Source organism: Coptis chinensis, chromosome 2, assembly GCF_015680905.1.
Source record: "Coptis chinensis isolate HL-2020 chromosome 2, ASM1568090v1, whole genome shotgun sequence".
Taxonomy (NCBI): domain Eukaryota; kingdom Viridiplantae; phylum Streptophyta; class Magnoliopsida; order Ranunculales; family Ranunculaceae; genus Coptis; species Coptis chinensis.
This window is the reverse complement of record NC_141457.1, coordinates 107,250,592-107,276,027: the sequence shown is the minus strand read 5'-3', so window position 1 is coordinate 107,276,027 and position 25,436 is coordinate 107,250,592. Positions and strand designations below refer to the sequence as shown.

At 38.5% G+C, this 25,436-nt stretch overlaps 2 protein-coding genes across 3 annotated transcripts; both read right to left on the bottom strand.

Moving 5' to 3' along the window:
- Positions 1 to 3,154: 3,154 nt before the first annotated feature.
- On the bottom strand, positions 3,155 to 7,904 carry LOC147520220 (putative alpha-amylase 2). The gene is given in 17 exon segments (XM_086591753.1): positions 3,155 to 3,493; positions 3,564 to 3,607; positions 3,610 to 3,639; positions 3,642 to 3,660; positions 4,642 to 4,677; positions 5,010 to 5,020; positions 5,215 to 5,326; positions 5,491 to 5,579; positions 6,175 to 6,287; positions 6,377 to 6,522; positions 6,643 to 6,869; positions 6,960 to 7,037; positions 7,040 to 7,082; positions 7,302 to 7,339; positions 7,505 to 7,538; positions 7,620 to 7,675; positions 7,765 to 7,904. Coding segments are annotated over 16 exon segments (1,230 nt in total). The 5' UTR covers positions 7,638 to 7,675; positions 7,765 to 7,904; the 3' UTR covers positions 3,155 to 3,301.
- Positions 7,905 to 8,879: 975 nt separating this feature from the next.
- On the bottom strand, positions 8,880 to 11,323 carry LOC147520219 (uncharacterized). Of its 2 annotated transcripts, XR_015212528.1 has the most exons (3): positions 10,179 to 11,323; positions 9,700 to 10,095; positions 8,880 to 9,340 (listed from the first exon to the last, which is right to left on the bottom strand). XR_015212528.1 is itself a non-coding variant. In XM_086591752.1 (2 exons), the coding sequence occupies exons 1-2, from the start codon at positions 11,237 to 11,239 to the stop codon at positions 9,777 to 9,779; spliced, it is 1,380 nt and encodes a 459-aa protein (XP_086447878.1). In that variant the 5' UTR covers positions 11,240 to 11,323; the 3' UTR covers positions 9,492 to 9,776. The 2 variants fall into 2 exon arrangements, 1 of the variants encoding a protein (XP_086447878.1); XM_086591752.1 differs by lacking the exon at positions 8,880 to 9,340 and having other exon boundaries at positions 9,492 to 10,095.
- Between the last annotated feature and the right edge of the window lie 14,113 nt (positions 11,324 to 25,436).

Sequence of the window (25,436 nt, the reverse complement as noted above, 5' to 3'; positions counted from 1 at the left end):
CAGCCTTTTCAAGTTCTCAAACTTTTGCACTTGACTATATGGAAGTCGTTACTTGGAAGTTTGAACAACAAAACTAATCTTATTCTGCTTTGACTACAGCATGATTTGAATGTTTGATTGATTTCCATTGCGTTGTGGGCTTGTGGCATTGCGCACAGGCTGTAACCTTTTAGGGTGAATTTCTTCCGATGCAAGTTATAAAACAAGAGGGCTTATTCTATGCTGAAGGCTATTATCCACATCCCATCCCATATGTACAAAATATATACAAGCAATAATCCCAAACAAATTGGACATTTAATTTGGTGATGTGGTCGTGTGGACATAGAATGATTCAGATATCATGAACCATACGTTGCCCCTCAATTGTTTCACAGCAAATTTTAATGAGTACGTCATGTTCTTTACCCAAATAAAAATACGCCAAGTTATGTTTTTTTTTTGCTCAAATACGTCAAGTTATTTATTTTGATAATGCAATTATGTTGTTTTTGATGCTTTGATAGTAGGATACTCATATCTATTGAAGTTGTGGAACTCAGAATCCAAGGCTGAGACTCGACTGTTAAGAGAAAGTCCGTGGACTTTTGTTTTCTGATCTTTTGGTGCTAACTTTCTTTGTCCACTAGCTTTTGTGGTTGAGTGGGTGGAGTAACAGGAGAGGGAGAGGGTACAGGTTGGACATGCTGCTTCGCCCACTGCTCGATGCATGAAAATCTTAACTTTTCATGATTAGGCGTTCTGAATTGGTGAGGTCTCAAAAGAGATCGAATCTCTCTTTATAAAACAGTCTTACAGCTTATGCAATCAAGAAAAGAAATCACATTTGTTTTTTTTTTGCTAGAAAAAGGAAATCACATTAAGCTAGATGTGGTTATGCAATATTGAAATGTACGTGTGGTTGTCAAAGTTAGACACTTTACTAGTAATGGTTAGTGAGAAATTTCAGATTAGATAATGGGGATTGGGAGCAGGCGTTGACAAGAGAATTGTCCTTTTAAGATAATTCAACAGCTTTAATCATTGCCTGTTACGTTGATTATATAGGATGACTGTGGCTTTAATTGTTGAATTTTGCTGGGTGAGGCAGTTAGGCCGCTATATATAGCTGCTATCACACACTGATACACTACTGTAGGCAGACATCAATTTGAAGAATCAAACTACAGATGACTGTAGGGCTATTGATACATCATTATACGAATTGCTGTATTATAGGTTGAATTTGGGAAACGCCACAATTTACGACATAGAATAAAAAATTGCGAATGACCAAAAATATACTTTTAGGAACCTGCAGATAGTGGCTTTAATAATCGAGTCCAGTTATATATATTTACCAAAAAAAAGTCCAGTTATAAATAATAACGTAACAGTACCTTTTACCTCATTGTATAGTTATATTATTCGTTTATTCCCGTTGCATGGTAGAGCGGTAGACTGTTAGTGAACGCAGTAGTTTTTTTTTTTTTTTTTTAATCAACGTAGTACAACTATAGACAACAAGAGTCTCTACCTATATATTCTGGTGAATAAGTATCGTATGGGAAGTTGAGAGTGTAGTTGTGCTGGTATGATTAGGGAGACCAAACAAGAGTTAAATTACTATATAGAAGAATCATGGAGAAAACCAAGAAGAAAGATAATTGAGAAGCAAGAGAACATGTGAAGAATGATGAAGAACATGACAGTGTGTCACGTGACCGATGATGATGGACCTTGGTTCTTGTAGGTGATATACATAGATACTAAATATAGAGATGTAATGGGGGTAGATGAAAGATGGGTCACATGGTAGCATGGCTGGAAAGAGAGCAGACAACATATCACAATCATCACCATCGTCATCAAGCTCATCATTCTTGTTTTGAATCTTACAACCACCATATGTGCTTCCCAATTTTTCTTTATTCTCTCAGTCACTGGTCTGGTTCTCTTGCTAATAAGACGAAATGTCATATATATCCAACCACTTTTGTATCGAGTAATTCTGCTAAACTCTAACCATAGGAGATTGCTGAAAAATGATGTTTATCGAAATACCAATACCAAGTTTTGGCTGAAGTCAGCTTGAGGTTTCAGTGCTAATGTATACGTGAGATGGCCGCTATTGAATCCAACAAGCAACTAGCATTCTCTCCATGTCACCATGAGGTCCAACAAGCTTGGTATAGTTTAATTGCCTGCCGTAGTGCAATTGAACGTCCTACTCTTACAAGATATGGATTTTTGCATCTATGGGATTAAGGTCGTTTTTTGCATGGAGACAACCAAGCTAATACTTTTCTATATATGAAACACCACTTTGATTAAGATACCCATTTCCATCTCATATTCTCATACTAAACGATTTTATTCCATAGGATGCTTTTGACATTCCCTTCATTGTGTCACGTCTAACGCTCCAACCCACTACAGATTCTCACTTTCTCGTTTTTTTTTTCGATAATGACTACTAATTCTCACTTTCTCGTAACGTATACAAAATCACACATTATCTTTATAGCTTAACCCCCTTAAATCTTCTTCTGCTTTCTGAAAAGAGACTTTTGGAATGCAAGCATGCAAATCCACTCTTCCTTGATGGAAGATCTAATGATCTGGGCTTTTGAACCACCGGTTCACAGAAATCAGACTGGCTGGTGTTTTCAGGAGTAAAGAATTAGAAATCAAAAGACACGTACGAAAGTCAAAGAGATGCTTTTGGCAATGGGCTAATCTTTTGTAATTCGTAGTTTCGTACAAAGGCAGAGAGAAAAAGGTTTTGGACGTTGCATTCATGATGAAGACTCCTTTGACCTGTCGAATGGCAGGCAGACTTTTGGGCCTCATTTTTTTTTTTTTTCAAATTAATATTTTGTTCATTAATTACTGTTGGATCATTAAGCGCAGTTTGGTTCGCTATTATGTGGTTGTTACCCGCAATGGGCTACACCAAATAACAGTTTCACTGGTGAACGGTGATTCCATTTTGGAGGACAAATGACTGGAGTGGCCACATTACACCAGGACAGTCGCCCACAAGACTGAGGTCCCCTTGAACAATCCTAGTTGAAATTTCAATAACACAACAGAGGGATAAAAATAAAAAGGAACTTTGGTGTGACCGTGTGGGTGATATCATAGATGGCATTTTAACAGGAGAACATACACATTTATTTACTTATACTGGAGATCTCAAAACATTCAAGATCTGCGAAATCGGACAAATGTCCTCTTTATTTACATATGCCTTAGTAATCTCGACGAAGGCCTAAATTATTCATAGACATGTAAATCATAATTGTAGATGAAAGGAGCATTACTTGTGCCAAATTGCATAATTGCGACCACTAGTTGCCAATATCCACTCTCCACCAGCTGGGCACCACGACTCAACCCCAATCTTCATGCATACACACTCTCCAATGATCGCAGAGTAGAGATTTGGACGCGCCTCCAAAATTCTAACTGAAGACCTACTGTGTATTCCGTGACTTCTCCGAATATCAATCTGCAAAGAATTCAATAAAGTTAAGAGGAATTCAACGCAAACACTGTTTCAATGGAGATTCTCAACATACCAGCTTCACAATCTGGTCATGGATGGTTTCACCCCAATCGTAAAATGATCGTAGAATACTGTTGGTATTCCAGGATCGTCAGAATATATGCATAACCCTGTTGAATACATGGTCAAACTTTCAGGAAAGTTGGATGATTTAATCTTTTAGGTGGAAAAAAGTGAAGTTCTATCTTTCTTTTATTTTATTTTTTTTATCGTTAAAATTCACTATATATAAATGTATAGATTTTAAAATAAGAATTACAATATTATCCAGTCTAAGTAGCAAGAAACTACTCGATTTCATATAATCACCCCAAGTTTCCCAAAAGACAAAGACCTACTCATCTCACAATCCCATATCCCATTTACACATAAAGTCTAAAAAGTTTATACCCTTAAGCAATGGATTAGCACAAGCCCAATCAAATAGAATATCCTTGACTTCCGATAATAACTTGTGCATTTCTCTTTCTTTATGCTCAAAGATCCTCAAATTTTAAGTTCTATCTAAGCACCACCTCAGTCAACTAAAGCAAAAATCCTAATATCAAAACCAAAGTCGACATAATCACTATTACACTGTTATAGATATGGTAACATAGGACACGATCATATGTTATAGCAAACCAAAGGAACAGTCACCACCTCCACAGATGAGTTGTGATTCAAAAGTTACATATCCTAAAAAAACGGACCAAGTGGACAGCTAATTCCATGTTTCCGTTGTGGTGCTGTTTGATGCCTAGCATACACTACGTGCTTTCCCAAATCAACCTTTGTTAAGCCCACACCTTGGGGAACAATCAAACAAGACCAAAAGTCACCCCTTACTAACGATTTGTAGCCATTTTATATAATGAGCTTGAAAAAATCCCCCCACCCACCGACACACAGGTGACACAACAGACACACACACCAACAAATGTCTCCTCTCACTATCAGTTATGGAAGATGGTGGTCTAAGGTGTCAAACATAAGCTTCAATCCATGGGAGTAAACTGAACATGAAATCATGATGAGCATAGAGATTACAAAAAGAGAATACTGCAATTTTATGTCACAGAGGAACTAGTATAAAGAAAAATTTAACGTACCTCCATAATATGACTTGAGGGGAAAGGCCAATGACCCTGCAAGAATTACAGAATGTCACTGATACCAGAAGTAGAATTTTAACTTCTAGCTGAAAGATGATTGTAGCAATGACTGCTAACCAGATTTTTTAACAAAAAAGAAGAAGAAGAAGCAATTGAACAGTATTCTGCTCCTGAATAATCAAGTAAAAAAGTATCGAATATTGTATTAAGATGGGGAGATCATAGACATTTGATTGATTTAGAAGGAGATCCTACCACACTGAACTTATTGGGTCACATCTACTTAACCATTTGATCTGCAGCTCTTTCCTTCAATGGTTTATCTATTCTATTACTGACTTTAAAAATAAGGCAAGATTGGACACTTGAGATAACCCTTAGTTCAGCCAATTTACACACTCTTTTTACTCACAGGTCGAACCCAAAAATGGGAAGACCAGAGATTCAAAATGTGTAATAATGTGCATCAGGGGCAAGGGAAAATGTTTCCTAATATAGCTCAACCATCTCCACTGGGCCAAAACTCTGTGTGTGTGCATGTGCATGTGTATTTTAAGTACCTGTGTTGACCCGTATCATGGTTATCAATAAATGTGACAGCCCTTGAAGGCCACCATCCCATTAAACCTGGTGGTTTCCCTTGAGGGTCGCACAACCGCCACAGTTCTCCTTTAACAGCTTCCTGTATGGACAAAAAAATCTTCACATTAATAACTTGCCAAGCATATCCTTGTAGTACCCAGAACATCTAGACAGATAAAGATAGTTTAAGCTTAAAAGATTAAGATAAAAAATTGAAAACTTAACAGATCATGTAAAAGTATTGGTAGCTGCCCAATATAATACCTGAAGTATTCCTTTGGTTGTGAAATCAAATGCAGTGGAAAGGCCTCCTGTGTTATCAATCCAATTGATGATCCGTTGTCTGTGACTATCTGCACAAGTTTTGATTCTTAAAGTAAGAAGTCACCTATACATAGAAAAAGTAAGGTTGTACTGATGACCAAAACTAGAACCTCGAACATAAATAATAATAATAATAATAATAATAATAATAATAATAATAAAATCAAATCAAAATAAATCTAATGTTGGTGTAAAAAGCAAGTGCTTAAAGTTTATTAATTAAATATTTACACAGACGAGTTAATAATAACAATATCTCAAACATATTCAGTGAATGTTTACTAGTCATCTTTGAAGGTCGATATAATTGGACCAAGCCCTTCCATATATTGAATACACATAGGTTTGTTAAACAAAGTACCAAACAGATGTTCACTTATCCATCAACCCAATTTTCAGACCCAAATCATAAATCAATTAAGAAATGACAGATTCCAAACCCCCAAACCCCATACTATGGAACGAAACATGGATAGCACTTTGCCATAAAGTGTCTGATGTCCACTCATCAAATATCAACCAATAAAAGCACCAAATATTGCAACTAATTTCAAAATGGATTCTAGTTGTACCTACTCATAGTTGTTTGATCATATCATAATAAACACGGTTTAAGTAACTTACCTTGGTTGTATTCCAAGCGGGTACCACTGTAATTGCATGAATCCCAGTACTCCCCAACAGAAAAGATTGGCTTTGCCCCCTCAATGTATTCTTTGACATACTTTGGCGCATAGCTAAGTTGAACATCAAGAAATGTATATTGAGCTAATAAGTACGAAAATCAACTTCACAAAGATTATAAAAACAATTATGATCTACTGACCCTTTTGCAAAGTCGAAACGAAAATCCTGGAATCCGACATTATTGCGGAGCCAGGATAGCCACTGGATAATATCTTTCCGAACAAAAGTTTGGGTATGATCTATGTTGGGAATCCCGTGGAAATTGTCACCAGTGCTTTGGTTTCCCTGGATCAGTCATGCAAACAGGTTTACACATGTACAACTCTACTTGTTGATGAAATATCTAAAAACAGTACTTAAAGCAATTCAGGAGGGAAAACGAAGAGCAGAATAAATAATTTTTACCAGTCCACCAGAACAAGAGGTGACAGCACGTTCATCCCATGATAATGGCACCCCATCATAACGATTATATCTTCCCCCATGCCCTTGGGTAGTTCCAACACGATGATTAATAACGATGTCAGCCATTGCTCTGACATTGTACTGCTTCATCTTTTGCAGTAAAGTTTTTAACAGGTGCTCAGACCCATAAGCGGAGTTTAGCGAATAAAGATTCTGTGGTAGGTAACCTTCAAGAGAGGTCAAAAGAAGGAGATAAAACCACAAGCTGTGTATACGTAAAGTAACAGAATTGGCAAACCACTTCTAAGATAGCTGACCTTCAGGTGAGAAGGAATCTGTTGCAGGTGGTATCCATACTGATGTAAACCCAGATTTTGAAATATCAGGAATCTTTCTAAGTTTTGCCACCAATCATTTTTATGCGACTCCCAATTGAAAGCCTGGTTTTCATCAAACCAGTGAGCATAACAAGCATGTAGTATAGACAAACAACGTGGTATTGCATGGATTTATTGTAAACGATTGATTCTAAAGCATACAGATCGTTGCTAATATTCTCGTTTTAATAATATATAACAAGTTTGAAATGCTAAAACCACAAACTAATATTGGGGGAATCCTATGTACAGATATAGAAATATTTTCCCAATCAATTGTACCTGGATAAGTATTTCCTTTCCATCCCGTAGCACTGTACCTGCATATGATTACAATTGCATAGTGCGAGTATCAGAACATGTCCTTCTCCAAAGTACATGTTGTAAGGTGTTGCACAATAACCCACTGAACATAATTAGTTTTTGACTAAAATATTTATATAACAAACAATTGAAATGAAAATCCACAAACAAGAAAAGCATACTCTGATCTCTGTCCTGACTACCCTCACGATGTTCCTGCAATTGAAATAAAAATAAATAAAGAAAGAAAGAGGAAATTATGTAAAGAAAAAATGAGACGTGAATTGGTATACGTACATTACTTAGACCACCCATGTTAAATCACAGGTTAACCGTAAGATAAAAAAGAACTCCTGCGTCGACCATAATACAAATGTCAGTTTACATATTCTATGCACTGTAATAGACAACTTCAGTCCACAGAAAGGGATGAAAAACGAACCAGAAAATGATGCTTGGGGTAGTAGAGAACCACCTTGGACCTCTATATGTATATATATTGTAAGAAAACAAGGATATTCGACCGGGCCCACAACAACTGACTAGAATCTAATTCACGGCTCTTCCATCCATCAAATGCCCCATCGAATTCTGACGATCATTCGATTTGATACCTTTAGTTGGGTTTGATTCGAGATTGAAGAAAAAGGTATCAACTTTCGGAAGTGGATCACTCACTCTTTTGCCTTTATTTACTTATTATTTTTTCTCTTCTATTCGATTCTTCGTTTTTAATTCTGGTGGTCTTGCTCTGAAATTTTATGAATATGACCTTTTGAGTTTGACACTTTTAGACCCTTTGATGGCTTCCCTCTCTTTTTTTCGGCTGCTTTCCATCCCATGTAAGTTTTCTGCTCCTGTTTTGTAGACCGTGAATTTGTTGCCACTTGCCACTTGCCACCCATCTCCATAACTAGTATAGTACTAAGCCAGTGGGGTGTGAGCGGAGAGGGACCAAGAGGGAGAGGGAAGAAGAGAAGAGATGAGGACAGAAAGAAACCAACCAAGTACATTTTCGTCTCCGTATTCCTTTCTTTTCTGCCTAGAATGTTCGCTCCGCTCACTTGATTAATTCAGTTTGATCAATCTAAGTTCCTAACCTAAAAAATACCTAATCTTCCCGACTCTCAATGAAATTCAAAGTTTATGATCCTTGATTTGCTTAAAATCTGAAATTAACTGATTTTTCTGTATGACAACCAGTTTAGGAGAGGTTACTTGAAACCACTCCTACTCCATAAGACAGATAAATTACAGATATCTCTAATTTATACTACACGAACTTGAAACTTCCATGTTGAACTCTACATCCTCACATTTCTGAGTACATGCTGAGGGTCAAATAAAATTGGTGATACATGTATAGGACCGTAAGCTCAGTTTGCAAGAGGAGATGCTAATTTGATATAATATGTGGGAAAGGAAAACTGGCTCGGGACTGTATAGTTTTGCTGCTGCAAATGATAATTGTGTCTAGTCCATTTCATTTGCACCTGTACCTTCATACGCCATGCAATTTTATATTGTAATTTTTAGCAAACAGAAAAGAAAATAAACTGAAATAAAAACTTCCTGTTTCGTCTACTCAGTCACTGGGTCAAGCAGGTGAATTAATGGATCTAAAGGTGCTGGCAACACCCTGGGACATTGATCCATGCTCAAAATATAAGCAATTCAATGTTTACAACCTGTGATGATTTCCTTGAAGACTTGTGAAGAGGTCAATATATAAAAAAGACATAAGTAAAACAAATAGACGTTCTAAACTCCATTCAGTACTAGAGATTGCGAGGCGCTCTTTGAAAAGCAATAGGTGGGTAAGATGCTCACCACGAGTACATTGGATGTTGAGGTATATGTTGACCAATAAATTATGAACTAGCACATAACGAAAATTGCGCCTTCACTTGTATTGCAGTGAAGGGTGAGAAGTCTAGCACAAATTCAGTCAATTCCACTATTTTCCTAAAAGCCTAATACAAATGCAGTCACATGTAAATATCCAATCAACTAAGGATCTGCCACAAAATTAAACAAATGGATCAGTGGCATAACAAAACAGTAAGCATAAACAGAGGCTCAAATAAAGTGGTGAGATTCAATATTCATGTAGGCATGCTCAAAGTATGAATCCTTCCCAACATTGGAATGTCCACGGGTCAAGAAGAGTATTTTGAACCTTTTTAGCAATTCATAGTATGATTTGAGAAAGTCAAGCAAGTCCAAAGAAAAATCCTTAACAAAAGGCAGTAATTGTAACTATTAATTGCAACAAATTGGATCCATATTTGTTTTTCCTACAAAATCTACTCCAGAGTCCAGATGCATGCTCAGTGGAGGATAATTAGTATCCAAAAAGTAAATGTAAGGCACGTACACAGTTAGTGACCAGCCCTCGATTGGCATCCACTTTGGAACATTGATATTTCCTCATAGATGATGTGGCAGAGCCAATCATACTTTGCCGCCAATGCTCTCAACTTGAACATTTTCTCCAATGGTGCAAGTTTCATTATCCTCCACAAAACGCAAATCAGGATAGTTTCGAAGGTTTAGGGAGTGAAGCCAGACAGCCACAGAACCCTCTTTCTGCTCCATGGAAGCGATATGAGAGTACACTTGCTTCATTTTGAAGTCTTCGGCTTGTTCCACATAGGCTTCCATTGAAATTTCTTCGTGCGTGTCTTTCCACTTCTGATTATATGAAGAAAAGAAACACTCCTCCAGGTAAAGCCCAACCTCAGGAGCTGTGGGCACATTAATCCTTACATCCCTAAATTTCACAGAAACAACAAATTCATACTGCGAACAATAGGAAATTCATAGTTCCAAAAAACATAACCAAAAAGTACTTACTTCTGCAGAGCTGTTTCAATCAAAGACTCCGGTGCGCAATCCCTCATGATAGCAACTGCAAGCCCGACCAGCTTCCTAATCTGATGAAGCATAAAACTCTGACCCACAACCTCACACTTAACAAAATCCATCCCGTCAACCATAACAACACTATTTGCATTAAACGATATAATAAAACGTACTGCAGATGGATCTTCGGCTTTTATTCTAGTAGTGAAATTGTGGAAATTATGTGTTCCCACATAATGACTCAAAATTCTATTAAACCTCTCCTTCTCCTTTTCTCCATAACTAAATCCACTTCCATTTTCCAAAACCCCCTTCTCATCCCCATTTCCACATTCAACTGATGCCATTTCCACTTTTTCTTCTCTAACCTCCACCACCACAGATTCAATTTCAATCTTTGCTCCACTATAGTGTTTACCCATTGCACCTAAAACTTTCCTACCTCGTTCCGAACACTCTAAACACTTGACAAGTTCATTATCAGAGCCCAAACTAGCTAAAACACTCTCTCTATCACGATGTGCATTACGATCAAGTGCAAAAACAGGAATCAAATAAACATACCTTCTTCTATCACAAAACTTCTTAGCACTAAACGAAGAAGTAACGCGATTGAACCCAAATATCCGAATTTGATTAGGAAGATTTGAGTTGAACCTATCAATAAATCCAGGTGGGTCGACATAAAACCGACCCGAAACAACCTGACCAACCGCACTCACACCTTTATCGGTTCGGGCTGAACGAGCCCAATCGAATCTTTTGGGCTTGCCCCGGTCGTGTTCGGGTATTGCACCGGATAAGTAGAGTGCTTCTTCCAGTTCACCTTCGATGGTTTTAGCTCCAGGGTTTTTTTGCATACCTTGATAACCTACGCCGCAGTAGGCCAAGAATATTGCTATCTTGCGCCGTTTGTATCTGGGCTTTTGATCTGGGTTGGTAATGGTTATGGTTTGTTCTTCGTCGTCAGATGTGGACATTTTGAGTTTTTTGGGTTCGGGTTCGAGTTTGGGTTCTTGTTTTGGCGGTGAAGGAGGGGTAATGGTGTCCATTGGTTTGGTAATAACTCAAAAACCCTAGACATTCCTCTACTAGAAAATGCAATTTGTCGCTAAAATATTTTCAGTAACTTTAATATCTCGACATATCACGCCATGTCTCGATAAATACCGAATTTATGTGAAATCAGGATGAAACTTTGACACATCACAACATACGTTAACAAAAGAAAAACAATTTATTTAGGGTGGAATCCGGGCGGGTTGAGGCATAACCCGAGCCCAAACCCAAATTTTAAATTCTTCAACCCGGGTTCAGGACCAAGCTCTAGTCGTAGTCGGTCCTTAAATTTTAAGTCTAAGCCCTAGCCTAATTCGGGTTGGGTTGGATTAGTCAAATTTCTCGGGCTTTGTTTTTTGGAATTATGAGATAAAAAACACTAAAATTGAAATATTATAATAAAATCAAAGGGATTTGATTGTTTGAAAGAGAAACTAACCTTGTTGATTACATTATTCTCTCTAAAATAAAGATTATCAACTTTATTTTTTACAAAAATATAATAATCAAAAGATATAAGTACATATATGCACACGAGCTTGGGTTTTTCGGTTTTTTGATATTCTAACCCTAGTCCAATCCAAAATCGAGTTGGGTTTTGATTTTACGAAACCAAATCCATACCATAGATTTGACATGTTAGCCCAGGATAGGGGTGATAAAAGGACCGGCTCGGGCAAGCCCCGCCCTCAAACCATAAAAGCCTTCGTGATTGAGGGCCGGGTCATGTTTCAAAACCTAAACTCTAGCCCTCCCCTTAAATCTGTGAGGGCCAACTTTTGAGAACTTGAGCATGCAATTTTGAGGGCCGGGTCAGGACCAACAAAAGTCAGGTTTTAGTACATTGGGCTGGGCTGGGCTGGGCTTGGGCTAACCGACCCAAGTTCCACCCCTAAATTTATTACTCTAAAACAAGTCTCGTCCACTCTTCTCCTTGTCTCACCAACAGAAAAACTTTCCACCAGACGAATGGGAGGCCACGGTGGTCTAAACATCCTTCCTCAAAAACGTTGGAACGTATACAATTTCGACAACCGAGAAAAAGTTAAAAAAGACGAAGAAGCCGCTGCAAATCAAACGTGAACAATCCCGTAAACGCGATACCGAATTCCGTATCCACAAACTCAAACTCGCAAAAGGCTTACAACCTGACACAACAGATTCCGTTTCCGTTACAACAGAATCCAATAACAATCACACCAATTTATTCCAAGGTATTAAAGTATTTTCTTTTTTATTAAGTGAGAATAAAGAAGATGATAAAAGGAAGAAATTGAAAAAACAAGAAGAAGGGAAGGAGAAAGAGAAAGAGAAGGTTGTTGTTTCAGCTGAAGATGACAAGTATGGAGGATGTCATTCATTTGGAAGCATGGTGGGATGTCGTGGTCCTCTATGTAGTTAGTAGATCTCCAGTCCTCGATAGCCTGTTCTTTTGAGGAGTATTAACTTGCTTATTGACTTGCTAGAGAATGATTAGATTCTGTAAAGCTATTCAAGTGTAGGTTGAAACTTCATGATTCCTTTGTTAGAACTTTGGAACTCATTCAGTTTTTTCTTATTAGAATGTTTTTTTAGCAAAATTTAACGATAGAAAGTCAGTAGAGTTGTGGAAAACATTTTGAGATTCAAGTGCTAGAAAGACAAGAATGTGAATGGTAATGTGAGTCTCATATAGTCATATATACTTTTTCAGTTATCACATACTCCTGTAATATCAGTCACAAATGTTAAGAAGATGCTAATATATGATATAAGATTATAAGCAATGTAAGTTTTAGAATATTCTATGTAATGCCAGAGTTTACTATCTCTTTGCTGAAAACTCTAATTTACAAAATTGTGTTTCTAGACATATTAGAGAACTTTGGAATATCATGCCCATTCTATTAATTAGAGGGTGAAAATGTGTACGTCTAGTTCGTGTGAAGCGATGAAGTTGACCAGAATTCAGGGCATTAGAATATCTTCAACTGTTACGGTCTAGTTTGAACCTAATTAATGGGCTTCATAGGTCCGGAGAACCTAATGGGCTTTGTAGGTCCGGAGGAATGAATGGGCTATTAGGATGAGTATGCAAAAACCATAGAGCGGAGGATATCGAATAATTGGCTAGGCGGTGGATATGTATGTGTCACGTAGTAGAGGACACATAGGAGTAGCACAGTGGATGGATGAAATCAAGATAAAGGGTTAAGCGTAGAGAGCGGAGGATCGAGTATAGCGGTGGATCTGTATGTGCCATGTAGTAGAGGACACATGGGAGTAGCACAGTGGATGGATGAAAGCAAGATCAAGGGTTAAGCGTAGAGAGTGGAGGACCGAAAGTATAGCGGTGGATCTCAGATGTGCCACGTAGTAGAGGACACGTGGGAGTAGCACAGTGGATGGATGAAAGCAAGATCAAGGGTTAAACGTAGAGAGCGGAGGACCGAGTATAAAAGAGAAGAGAAAACCTAATAGAGAAGGAGGACGGATAAAAAAGGAGGAGAAGAATGAGGTTAGAAAAATGAGATCATAACATTGGCGCCGTCCGACGGGAACTGAACCCACGACCACGAGGTTGAAACCCAGAGGTAGGAGAAGGTTGGACATCACCGAAAGGAAAACAAGAAGAGAAACGAAAATGGAGGTCGTGGCGGCAGACGGAGGAGAGAGGGTAGTCCAGACAAAATCGGTAGGAGGAGAAATAGATCTGACTGTGGTGGAAAGAATGAAAGAGATGGAGGTTTGTTTGATAGAAGAAAATGAAAGGTTTAGAGGAGAAGGGAGTGACGAAGATGAGAAGAAGAGGAAAAAAAAGCGACAAGTACAACACATGCTAGAGAGAAAAAGAGCGGGAGCGAATCGTGACGATAGAGGGGTGAGACATAACCTAGTAGTAGCGGTGGTGAGCGGTGGAGGTACCCAAAAACTTTGTTCACCTTAGTTCGACATATTTGATGGAAAGGAGGATCCGGTGCACCACCTCCAACACATTCAATTTGCCACCGTTGGGGCGGTGGTAAGATAAGAAGTTTGATTGGTTGTGGTGTATATTTTTCCGGCAAGTCTTAAAGAAGGAACTTCCAATTGGTTTTACCGTTTGCGGTGGAGGGCATAAAGAGCTTCAATGATCCGGAGAAGGCATTTGTTACTCATTACATCCGATCCATTAGGAAAAAATAAATAAATAAAATGGGTGGGCGTTTCAAAGATTGTTTTGTGTGAAACAAGAGGATGGTGAAGCACCGAGACTATGTCGCCAGGTTCAACGAGAAGATATGGAGGTAGAATACGGACTAGAAGACCGCGTAATAGCGAGTTAGAAATGGAGTCGTCAATGGAGTGAAATACGCCGCGATATGTCTATAATCGGCGTGAGGAAGGGATATCCAGTTTGGCGGAGTCGTACCCTAAAATAAGTTGGAGAAGTACATATGATGAGAGGACTATATACTGCGGACTAGTAAGAAAATGGGGAGAAGGTTAGCCTTACCATGATGAAGCGGTGGTGGTAATAACTCTCCTAGTAGGTAACTATCTTACCAAACAAATTTTAATTGATTGTAGTAGCTTAGTGGATTTATTGGTTTGTAGTGCCCTAGATGAAATGCATACATAGACCTTGGCCTTAAGAAATGCTAAAAGTAATTTATTTGGCTTTAACAAAATTATGATTGAACCACTAGGGGGATAGAATTGCTAGTGTTTGTAGGCTCAGTTATCGTGGTGACCACAGTTGTCGTAGTAGAGTCCACGCCCCAGTATTCAGTGCAATAGAAGTCGTCCCATCTACTTACCACAAAGTGGTGAGATCTCCCACAACGAAATGTGAGGTACGATATTAAATGGGACAAGTCTGCCGCATAAGCAAGTTACCTGGCCACAGTGAATGATGTTTTGAAAGGCAGCTGAGGGTCAGAGGGAGCAATACTACCCCAATTATGCTTCATGTAAACTGTGGACGACCTGTCGGTGAATACAAAATCTAGAGCAGTGGAATCCGAACTGAATGAAGAAATAATAAGGAGAGAACACCGTGGAAACCAATGAAAGACAGTGGGGTCCAAACTGGGAAGGAACATACCCAGTAATTTGCGTAGGGGCTAATGGAGCATATATACAAATTGAATTATCCAGAAGGAGCAAATACGTGGTTAGATCCCCTATTACAATAGGGTCTTATGAAATCAAGAGATACCAATCCGCAGCACAAGCAAATTATTTCGCTACAGTGAAAGATATATATGGTGAAGAGAAATGGTGGGGCAGAAAAGTTCTAAACCCCAAGAGAAAGCATATCAATTACAAATAGGGATGTCCGTGGATAAGCTTCATCCGCGGACCAAATCTAACTGTGGAGGAGGTACAAATGATCAATTTGATCGAGGGTAATGAAGTGGAACTCATTGATGTGGGAATATTGTTAGCAGGATCTATCATGGAAGAAGAAACTGGTAAAATGATCATAATCAAATAATGCAATTGATATAGTGTTTTGTAAATGATATGTAATGAAAATGATATTTTCTTTTTCATAACATAAATCTTTTTACTTGTTCTCCGAGGAAAAAAAAGGCGATAATAGTTGTCCCCTGACTTGGCATGGTGCACTAGTCGAATCAAAGATATAGGGAGGAGGTCCCCGGACATGGCATGGTACTCAGTCCAAATCAAAGACTTCGAGGCGGATAATAGTTGTCCCCTGACTTGGCATGGTGCGCCAATCGAATCAAAGATATAAAAGAGGCGGAGGTCCCCGGATGTGGCATGGTACATGTCTGAATCAAAGACTTCGGGGGCAAATAATAGTTGTCCCCGGACTTGGCATGGTGCGCCAATCGAATTGAATCAAAGATATAGGGCGGAGGTCCCTCGATTGTGGCATGAAATGCACGCCCGATCCAATCAAAGACTTGGGGTGGAGGTCCCTCCCGGCCGGCATGGTATGCCAATCGAATCAAAGACTTCGGGGGCATATAATAGTTGTCCCTGGACTCGGCATGGTACGCCAGTCCGAATCAAAGATATAGGAGGAGGTCCTTGGGCGTGGCATGGTAACGCCCGATCCAAATCAAAGACTTGGGGGCGAGATAATAGTTGTTCCCGGACTCGGCATGATGCATGATCCAAATCAAAGACTTGGGGCGATAATAGTAGTCCCCGGACTTCGGCATGGTACGCCAAATCGAATCAAAGACATAGAGGCGGAGGTCCCCGGATGTGGCATGGTACGCCAGTTTGAATCAAAGACTTGGGGGCATATAATAGTTGTCCCCGGACTTCGGCATGGTACGCCAGTCCGAATCAAAACTGGGGGCAGATATTAGGTGTTCCCGGACTAGGCATGGTATGCCGGTCTGAATCAAAACTGAAGAGCGAATATTAGTTCGCAAACAAGACACTGCCCAAGCCGGTTGAAAACACAACTATATTCAAATAGTAATAGCCCCAATTGATGCAAAAGGAGATACAATTACAAACAATGCGCAACGAAGAGGTTTATAGTAAAAGATAGCTCAAGTATATTGTGAAGACAAATTGATTCAAAAAGAAATGATATGTATGCATACAAGAGAATGACAATCACAATAATTTGGTTGTAGTATGCCGCAATTTTCTGAACACAAAATTGTTGCAATACTGGGGGACATATATTAGTTGTCCCTGGACTTGGCTTGGTACACCGGTCCAAATCAAAGACTCGGGAGCAAATATTAGTTGTTCCTGGACTAGGTGTGGCAAGCTAATCTAAGACTATTAAAGTATCCAAGCAAAGGGTCAAATTATGCAATCACATTGCACTCCACGCATTTGTAAATGAAAATAAAGTACATGTGCAACAATGACATGAAAATTGTATGAAGTGGCATTGGGCGGTGCATAATTTAGGTCCGCAGTATACCTTCTATAGGCTTCAATGGTTACTTGAACCTTCTCACTTCAGTTGAAATTATAAGAAAACAAATGGTAGTGTAGTATACAAGGCAGCGTCAGACCCAGATGAAATATTTTATTAATTGGGAGCATATGTCAGATGTCCCCGGACTAGGCAGGTACGCCAGTCTGAATCAAAATTGGGGGCAAATGTTTAAGAGGGCAAGACAAGGCAAAGCTAGTTGGTAGACGGAGCGTGACAAATTATCCCGTATCAAAACAAATAAATATCAAGTTTAATATGAATTTGGTGAATTGACTTCACTTACAATTGTTTCAACTTGTAAAATTTCTCATACATTGTGGTCCCATTGATAAAGTACAGCGGAATGTTCGCCGCTACGGCTTGCATAATTGGAAATTATAAAGCTTGTTTGGTAGAAAAGATAAGACCGCAGTACACAACGAGTTAAGGTTAATTTCATCGCGAAATAGTAACAGTTCCACTCTACTATGCGCTCATAGCTTGTAAGTTTTGGTGGTTTAATTTTGCTATCCTCGCTCAAAGTTCACACGACAAATGCCAAAACTAAAAGGGGCATATGTATAATGAATATCCACAGTAGAAGAGTTTAACACGATCAAGGGAGAATATGACTGTACTTATGGTTCGATAATAATGTGCGGTACCACTGGGGAGACTTCCTCTGGAGCATATTCCCACACTACACCATAAGGGCCAATTTGTAACAGACGATATTTTCGATTTCTAACGGATATATCCGTAACCAAGTAACTTTCTAACGGATATATCCGTAACCAAGTAACTAACGGATATAATTGTTACGTATCAAGTTATATGTTAGTTTATTTCTTTTTATATTCTGAATTATTTTTTAATTGCTTTTCTAGCAAATAAAAGGCAAAAAAAAATAAAGGATTAATTGTTCTACCCGACTAGAACTCTCTCAAACCCCGACTCTCTCCATGATATTCAAACCCAAGGTTCCAAATATATCACCCAGATATGAAGATGAAGATGATGCATCTGGTTCGATCTTCGATTAAAACCGGAGGTACACCGTTATTTCTCTTCCTTACTTGAATTTTTTTTCTAATTATTGTCACTCGGTTTGGGAATTTGATTTTGGATGATTGAATTGAGGAGCTATTGTTGCAGAAGTCAGTTTTTCAAGTGTTGGGTTTCATGTTTAGGATTTTTGTTAATAAGTCTTGGAAAATAATAAATCTTGTTACTTTGTGAAGTTGTTGTGTCCGTCTGTGTCGAAGTAGTGTGTAGAAGAAGTAGTCGTGTTGGAAGATGAGAATGTGGACATGGGGTTCATCTCTCGTTTCTTCGGCTGGGACCCTACTACTGTCAAGCTCAACAGACACTTAATCGGCAATGTGTCGTCCTCTTCTTCTTCCCTCACTTGGAAATCCCTACTCTCTTGCGTCGTCCGAGTTTGATTTCTTTTTCTGCTGAGTAGCTGCTATTAAGCCTGTTTACTCAGCATGCCATTTGTTTGTAACTTTGTTTGTGCTTAACCTTTTATGTGTGCCTTATCTGCATTTCTTTTTTAATCATCTCTTGATTACTGTTATGATTGTTTTGTAATAAATTGCAGTCTCAATTCTTGACAAGTGGAGCCCAAGGAGATAGACAATGGATTGTCCCAATCACAGTATGTTGTGGTTCATATAATGCTCGCAAAAATTTTCCCTTACAAAGAAAATCAGAAACTGTAGAAATGATGGATCTTCTGGGCTCTACAAATGCTACAAATAACCACCAGAAATGGATTAAGCTTAATGTTGACCAAACAGGCTTCTACAGAGTAAAATATGATGATAAACTTACAGCCAGACTCCAATATGTAATACAAGCCAATCACCTTTCTCCAACGGATAGATTTGGTAAGATGATTGTTCACTATGACAGGCTAGCTTCTGCAGTGTAAAAAAACTCAGTCATTTTATTCTTTTTGTCAGGCATTTTGGATGATTCATTTGCTCTGTTTATGGCTTGCAAACAATCATTGTCTTCATTGTTTAGCTTGATGAGTGCTTACATGGAGGAGCTTGAGTATACTGTCTTGTCGAAATTTATCACTGTAATGTTGATCTCCATAGTTTGTACGTGCTCACTCTTCCTAGTCTATGCTTCCTTGACGTTAATTTCTAGTTTCTTGATTTGTCAGATGAGTAAGAAAGTTGCAAGGATTGCTGCTGATGCCAGTCCTGAGTTATCAGAGTACATCAAACTATTCTTGATCAATCTTTTTCAGTATTCTGCAGAGTAAGTCTAATATCTTCATTCCATTAGTACTCCATTAGTACTTAAAACATACTTAAATATTCTTTTTTTTACCTGTAAAACTGATGTGATTCTAGATTAAACCATTTATTTTTGTACTTGTTAATAGTTCCTGATCTTTAGCCTAAAATGAATTTTGTCTATATGTTCCTTAACCCTTTTTACAAGAAAGTTTTCGAGAGGCCGCTAACAATGGCTTGCTTGGTCCTCCTTAAATGTATCCATATTGACTAGTTTTGTGGAGTCTAACATGATGCAAGAGTTAAAGCTTCCTATGATCTTACATTTTTTTTTTCCATTGTGTGAATCATTTGAATATTACTCTTTCCTATAGGTTTCTTCCTCACTTCCCTTTTTGTGAAACTTTTTTCAATATTTGTATGTTTGTAGGTTGAGAAATTAGAATTTCTTGTAAAGGACAATTTATCTTGCAAGCATCTCATTCTGTCTGTTGAAGAAGCCTTGGTTGACTTCCTCTAGATCGATACTAGGAAAACTTTGTAGGCTCTGTTAGCTTGCGATGATAACCTATTTCTTGATTCTTCTACCTGCATTGTTTATTGTTTGACCTAAATTCATGATATGAGATTATAACATGGTGTGAAACTATCATTTTTATTTTTATTTTAATATAAAATGAGTATTTCCTTGTAACATACTTGTTATGCAATCGCTCTCCTCCATTGAGATGCTCTAGAAATATCCAAATTCTATTGAAGCCCCTCGACTGGATCGCTTTAGTTTTGTTGGGTAGAGATTTTAACTTTCTTTCTTTTCTAACTTTCCCTTGAGATCTCCTTTTACCGCAAAATGATAAGCCCCGACACAAATCTTCTTCTCAACAAAGAAGTGATTCTTTGATGTTGTTCAAATATATTTAATGTTAATGGCAATGTACATCTAAATGATCACCTTAAGTGGGTTGTGTCTTCCATATGGAATAACTTTTCATTAGTTCAATATCAGAATCTCCAAATGCTTTTTTGATTTTTCTCCAATCGTTAAGTCTTTTCGGGGAACAATATTCCATCCACATCTTCAATTTGGAACGCTGCTCTTTTGGAAGAAAAGAATGTGTCTTCTTTTCCAACTTTGTGGTACATACCATTTCTTTCCCTATGGTTTTAAATTTAAACATTTTCTCCTAGTTATGCTTCTTTTACAATATAGTATTTCCATCTTTTTTTTTTCCAAAATAAGCGGGTTAGGCAGACCCCCACCTGTATTAAATTAACTTTTCCTTACATATATATTACCACTCGCATCCTCATTTACAATTTCCTGCAGACCCCCATCTTATTTGAATCAGCTGTCTTCTTTCCATTAAGTTTTTTTTTTTTTTTTTTTTTCGTTTTTAAAGTATGCATACAATGATTTCCTCTGGCATCTTTTGAAATTACTATGATATACACATTTTTGAGTTGTGTGAGACCGTAAAGAGTGAAACCTTCAGAATTCATGTAGTTGTAACTTGTAAATATGAACTCGACGTATTTTACGCCAATACAAGGAAAGTGTCGATTCACGATCACATTGTTTATCTGCAGTCTAGATGGTATCTTGGAGCTGAATGCAATGAGTTCAGATAATCGCCTTCTTTGCATCTTTGGGCGGACATTTTCGGGTAAGTTTTTTATGTTACAACCCAACTTCTTTCTTCATTTTCATATCATAATTATATTTGAAAGCTATAGCCAGACTTAAAATTTCTAAATCTTTTTGCATAATTATTTGATACTGCCGATCATATTTGTTTCACCCATCTGTCTTTGCTACAAGTTCATTCTAGTGACTCCGTGAAGTTTTTTTGGTACTAGATTGGCTCATGAATCCGTTGGTGAAGGAGATGACCGCCATTTAATCTTAGAGAGATCCCCTGAGTCATCAATGTATGTATCTTTCATAGAGTGAATGGTATAAACACATGGATTGGAAATTGTATGCATCCTTTTATATAAGTGATTAACGAATTGTCATAATTGTGTACTTTAATGTCTTACTTTCCTGATTATGACATCCTTCTCACAAAATTCAGTTTGTTACCAGTGTGATTGACTTTTTCTTTTCTTTTTATTTTCTTTTCTCTTTATTTAAGCCGCAAAGAATAATCCAACATCTTTGGGGACTACGTTGGAGGAAAGAGAAGCGGCTTACCTTGCTGCTCGTGAGCGGATCTTTTCTGAAGAGAATGGAGGGATAAGAGAGTCAGTCGCACCAAAGCCGCGGAATGTACCTATGGTTGCACGCCGGATGATTGCTCATGCACTGTTTGAAAAGAATGAGGAAACCTCAAAGAACCCTCATATTCATGCAAATGCTTCGGGTGTCAAAGACGATCAGGAATTTGAAGGCCAGGAGATGCTCCATAATAGCACATTCTCTCTCTTTTACTTTTACTCCTTTTTATCATCTCTCCTGGTGTCATGTAAGACATTGAAAAAGGAAAAAAAATAATCACTTTTCTTCCACTAGACTGAAACAACTTGCATTGTGATATTTCTTCCACTTTTCTTCCTTAAATTGATAGGTGGCCTTGCTGATTTATAGTGAAGTTGTAATTGTTTGTCGCCTTGGTGTAGAGGTACTTCCAAAATCCTCTATGTACAATTCCCCCTTCCACTTCTGCATCTAATACCTCTTTTGCACTCTTTAGGTAGCAATTGTTATTGGAGGTCGGATTGTTTTTTTGTGGAGACTCATGGGTAACTATTACTGGGCTGGGTAGACCTACAACCTATAAAATCGGGTAATGGCTTTGTGATCTTTCTTCTTTCTTGTTTGTATTACGATGTTCATATAAGCTTTGGCACAAGTTTACTGCACGTTCTTTGCTGTGTGCCTTATGCAGATATTTAGGCGCCTAATGCCTTGAATGATTCTTTTTTGTCAGTGTGATTGTGGGTGCTTTGTTGCTGGAATATATTGTACAGAACCTTGTGCATGCCAAGGGTGCATTAACAAACCTGAATATGGCTCTTGGAACCTGACAACAAATTGAAACACGCAGTCAACATGCATTTGCTCCAGAAATTGTACTTCATGTGACGGCATCCCCAACAAATAGTGGAGTAAGGACTCATTTGCAAGAAGCCCACGTGTCTTGGTGAATTCAATTCTTTGTAAGTTTGATTTGTAAATTAGGATTTGGATTGGTGGCTATGTTCTCATAATAATACTTAATTGATGATGTTTAATTGATTGGTGGTTTTGTTTCTGGTTATTCATTTGTTGATCAAGTTTGTCGAATGTGATATCTTTATAAGAGAATAATAGTATGTGCTAAAACTAGATGTGCAAGGGAAACAATTTGACCCAGGAAATTTAATTTGTATTTTTTTTGTGTTTACTGCCTATAGATTACTAACGGATATTTTCGTTACAAACAATAGTTAGTAAATAACACATCCATTACTAACGGATATATCCATTAGAAATGACAAATTTAATCGGGCCATTAACTATTGGCTATCTGTTACAAAGAATTTTAGTAACGGATATAACCGTTACTAAAATTATTATCGGTAACGGTTATATCCGTTATTAAATTTGGCCTAAGTGAGAGTGACGCCCCAGAGCTAACGGATATAACCGTTAGTAAAAATATAAGTAACGGATATAACCGTTAGTAAATGCCTTTTCTGGTATAGTGCCAAGTGGCCAACTTCAATTTTTGTTTCGACGGGCTAACTCCTTACGAACCTTCTTTTATGCATATTCCTTAGCCTCATGAGTTGGTATTGTGCTTGAAGATTGTTAATCTCCACCATAAATTGGCCATGAAGTTCACGCTCTTTCTCAGCCACGTGCTTCTCTAGCTCTGCTCTGATTTGGGACCTTTCAAGGCATCAAGGCTAGACTTCAAAGTTTTGATTTCAACCCGAAAGCATTCTCATACTTAAAACGAAGACTGGTCGGGTTTCGCCCACTCGAGTTCTATCTTTAGATTTTCATTATCACTTTCGAGAGGGGTGAGTGCAATGACAATGTGAATAGCATCTACCACTAGAGGAAAAGGGAAAATAGATGAGCTTCTTGATACCACAGATTAATACAAGTCCGTGGTACCAAGACTGTTACGGTCTAAATTGGGCCTAAGGGGTTCTATAGGTTCAGAGGATGCAGTGGATTCATGGGCCTAAAGTGGTCCGCGGACTGGAGCACATAAATATCATGGAGCAGAAGAGCATTGAATAAGGGGGAAGGCAGTTAATAGGTGTGCAAATTAGTTGACAGAGTGAGTTGGATATGGGTGATACTGCGGACCTATCCCTTGGATAGTAAACTAGTTGACAGAGCGAATTGGCTATGGGTGATACTACAAACCTATCATTTGGATAGTACAGAGCGAGTTGTGTATTGTTGATACCATAGACCTATATATAAAATTCTTTCAATTAAACATAACAGATTGAGCTAAAAGATCTTAAGTGAGTTTTGGTAAACTGAAGTTTCTTGGCACCGCAGACCTATGGACACTCAACGGAGCAGTACTAGGGGGCAAAAGGGAATTGTAATCATATGCCTCGAGACAAATAGATGAAAGAACAAAGTAATTAAAGCGATTCTCTCTTTTGTAGTATATTCACCCTTCTACTAAGAGATCGAGCGGGGCAATCTAATTGAGATGCTAGTTTGAACTGGAGCAACGCGATAAATACTTTTAAGTGTAAAAAGACTGTTTACATGAGTCAAGTGTGGGTAAAGGAGCTTGTTGAGTCTAGAATAGGCATGCAAGGAGGGGAACTAAATCCCTATATCATTATTGGAGGCAAATTTCTTCACCAAGATATTAAAAAGCTTTCTTAAATGACCATATCGAGACAAAAGCCAATAGTGCCTGGGATACCAGGAAATCCACTAGGGGCCGATATGTGGAACAAACAAAAATAAACAACAAGTCTTAAACCAGAAGTGGTGAAAGCGCCATAGTAGTAAGATTACTCTACAGCTGGAGTATCGTCTACAGCCGCGGGATTTGATTCTTCCTCGATGGTTTTTTCGGTAACGTTAAGGGAATCCGCAACAATTTTCTCTTGGGTGTCGACCATAGGAGAATCCCGCTCAACTAAAGGGTAAGTGGCTGATCTTCGGGGACAATATGGCGGAATGGGGACAATATGGCGAATAGTTGCCAAGGAAGTTTCTCCCATAGCAATTTCGGGAATGGATGAGGTTCTGCCCACACGAGCCACCTTTTGGCATACCGCACACCGCATACCGCAGCGGCTCAGTTGGAACCATGGACACAGTGGAACTGGGGGCATGGGGGTCTGCGGACCTAAGTTTCTTTTGGATGTTGATGATTTCAATTTAACTAGTAGTAGAATAGTCGATCTATATGCCAAAATGACATAATTTTTGTACACTAGTAGTAGTATACAACCAAAGCTTCCGTCCATAACTCCATTGGCAGCTGATTCCGCCATGATGCGAAGACTTACCTAAAAAAGTATCGGGGGTACTATATATAGGGATTAAAGTCCACTAATTTCCGTTGAAATACTTCTTCATTGCTTTGCGATGCGAGACTAGCTTTCTTAGAGATGATGATCATTAAGCAGTTCTTCTTTTTGCGATATGGAGTCTCATCTAGAAAACATAAATGATAAGCTCATGTCCTCTAGAGGAAAATCATAAAGTCGATCAAGAGGAATAAAATCAAGCGTAGATTCCTCCGCACCACATCTGTTCCTACAGAGGACGAGTTCTTGGCACCGCAGACTTATAGTTCGCAGCTCCAAGAGGGGGCAACTGTTACGGTCTAGTTTGAACCGAATGGGCTTCATAGGTCCGGAGAACCTAATGGGCTTTGTAGGTCCGGAGGAATGAATGGGCTATTAGGATGAGTATGCAAAAACCATAGAGCGGAGGATATCGAATAATTGGCTAGGCGGTGGATCTGTATGTGTCACGTAGTAGAGGACACATAGGAGTAGCACAGTGGATGGATGAAAGCAAGATCAAGGGTTAAACGTAGAGAGCGGAGGATTGAGTATAGCGGTGGATCTGTATGTGCC

Excerpts from the sequence above, each read along its gene's own strand:
- LOC147520219 (XM_086591752.1), bottom strand. The coding sequence starts at position 11,239 with ATGGACACCATTACCCCTCCTTCACCGCCAAAACAAGAACCCAAACTC. Across the intron at positions 10,096-10,178 it reads ATTGAAACAGCTCTGCAGAA|GGATGTAAGGATTAATGTGC; the intron begins GTAAGTACTTTT and ends TGTGAAATTTAG.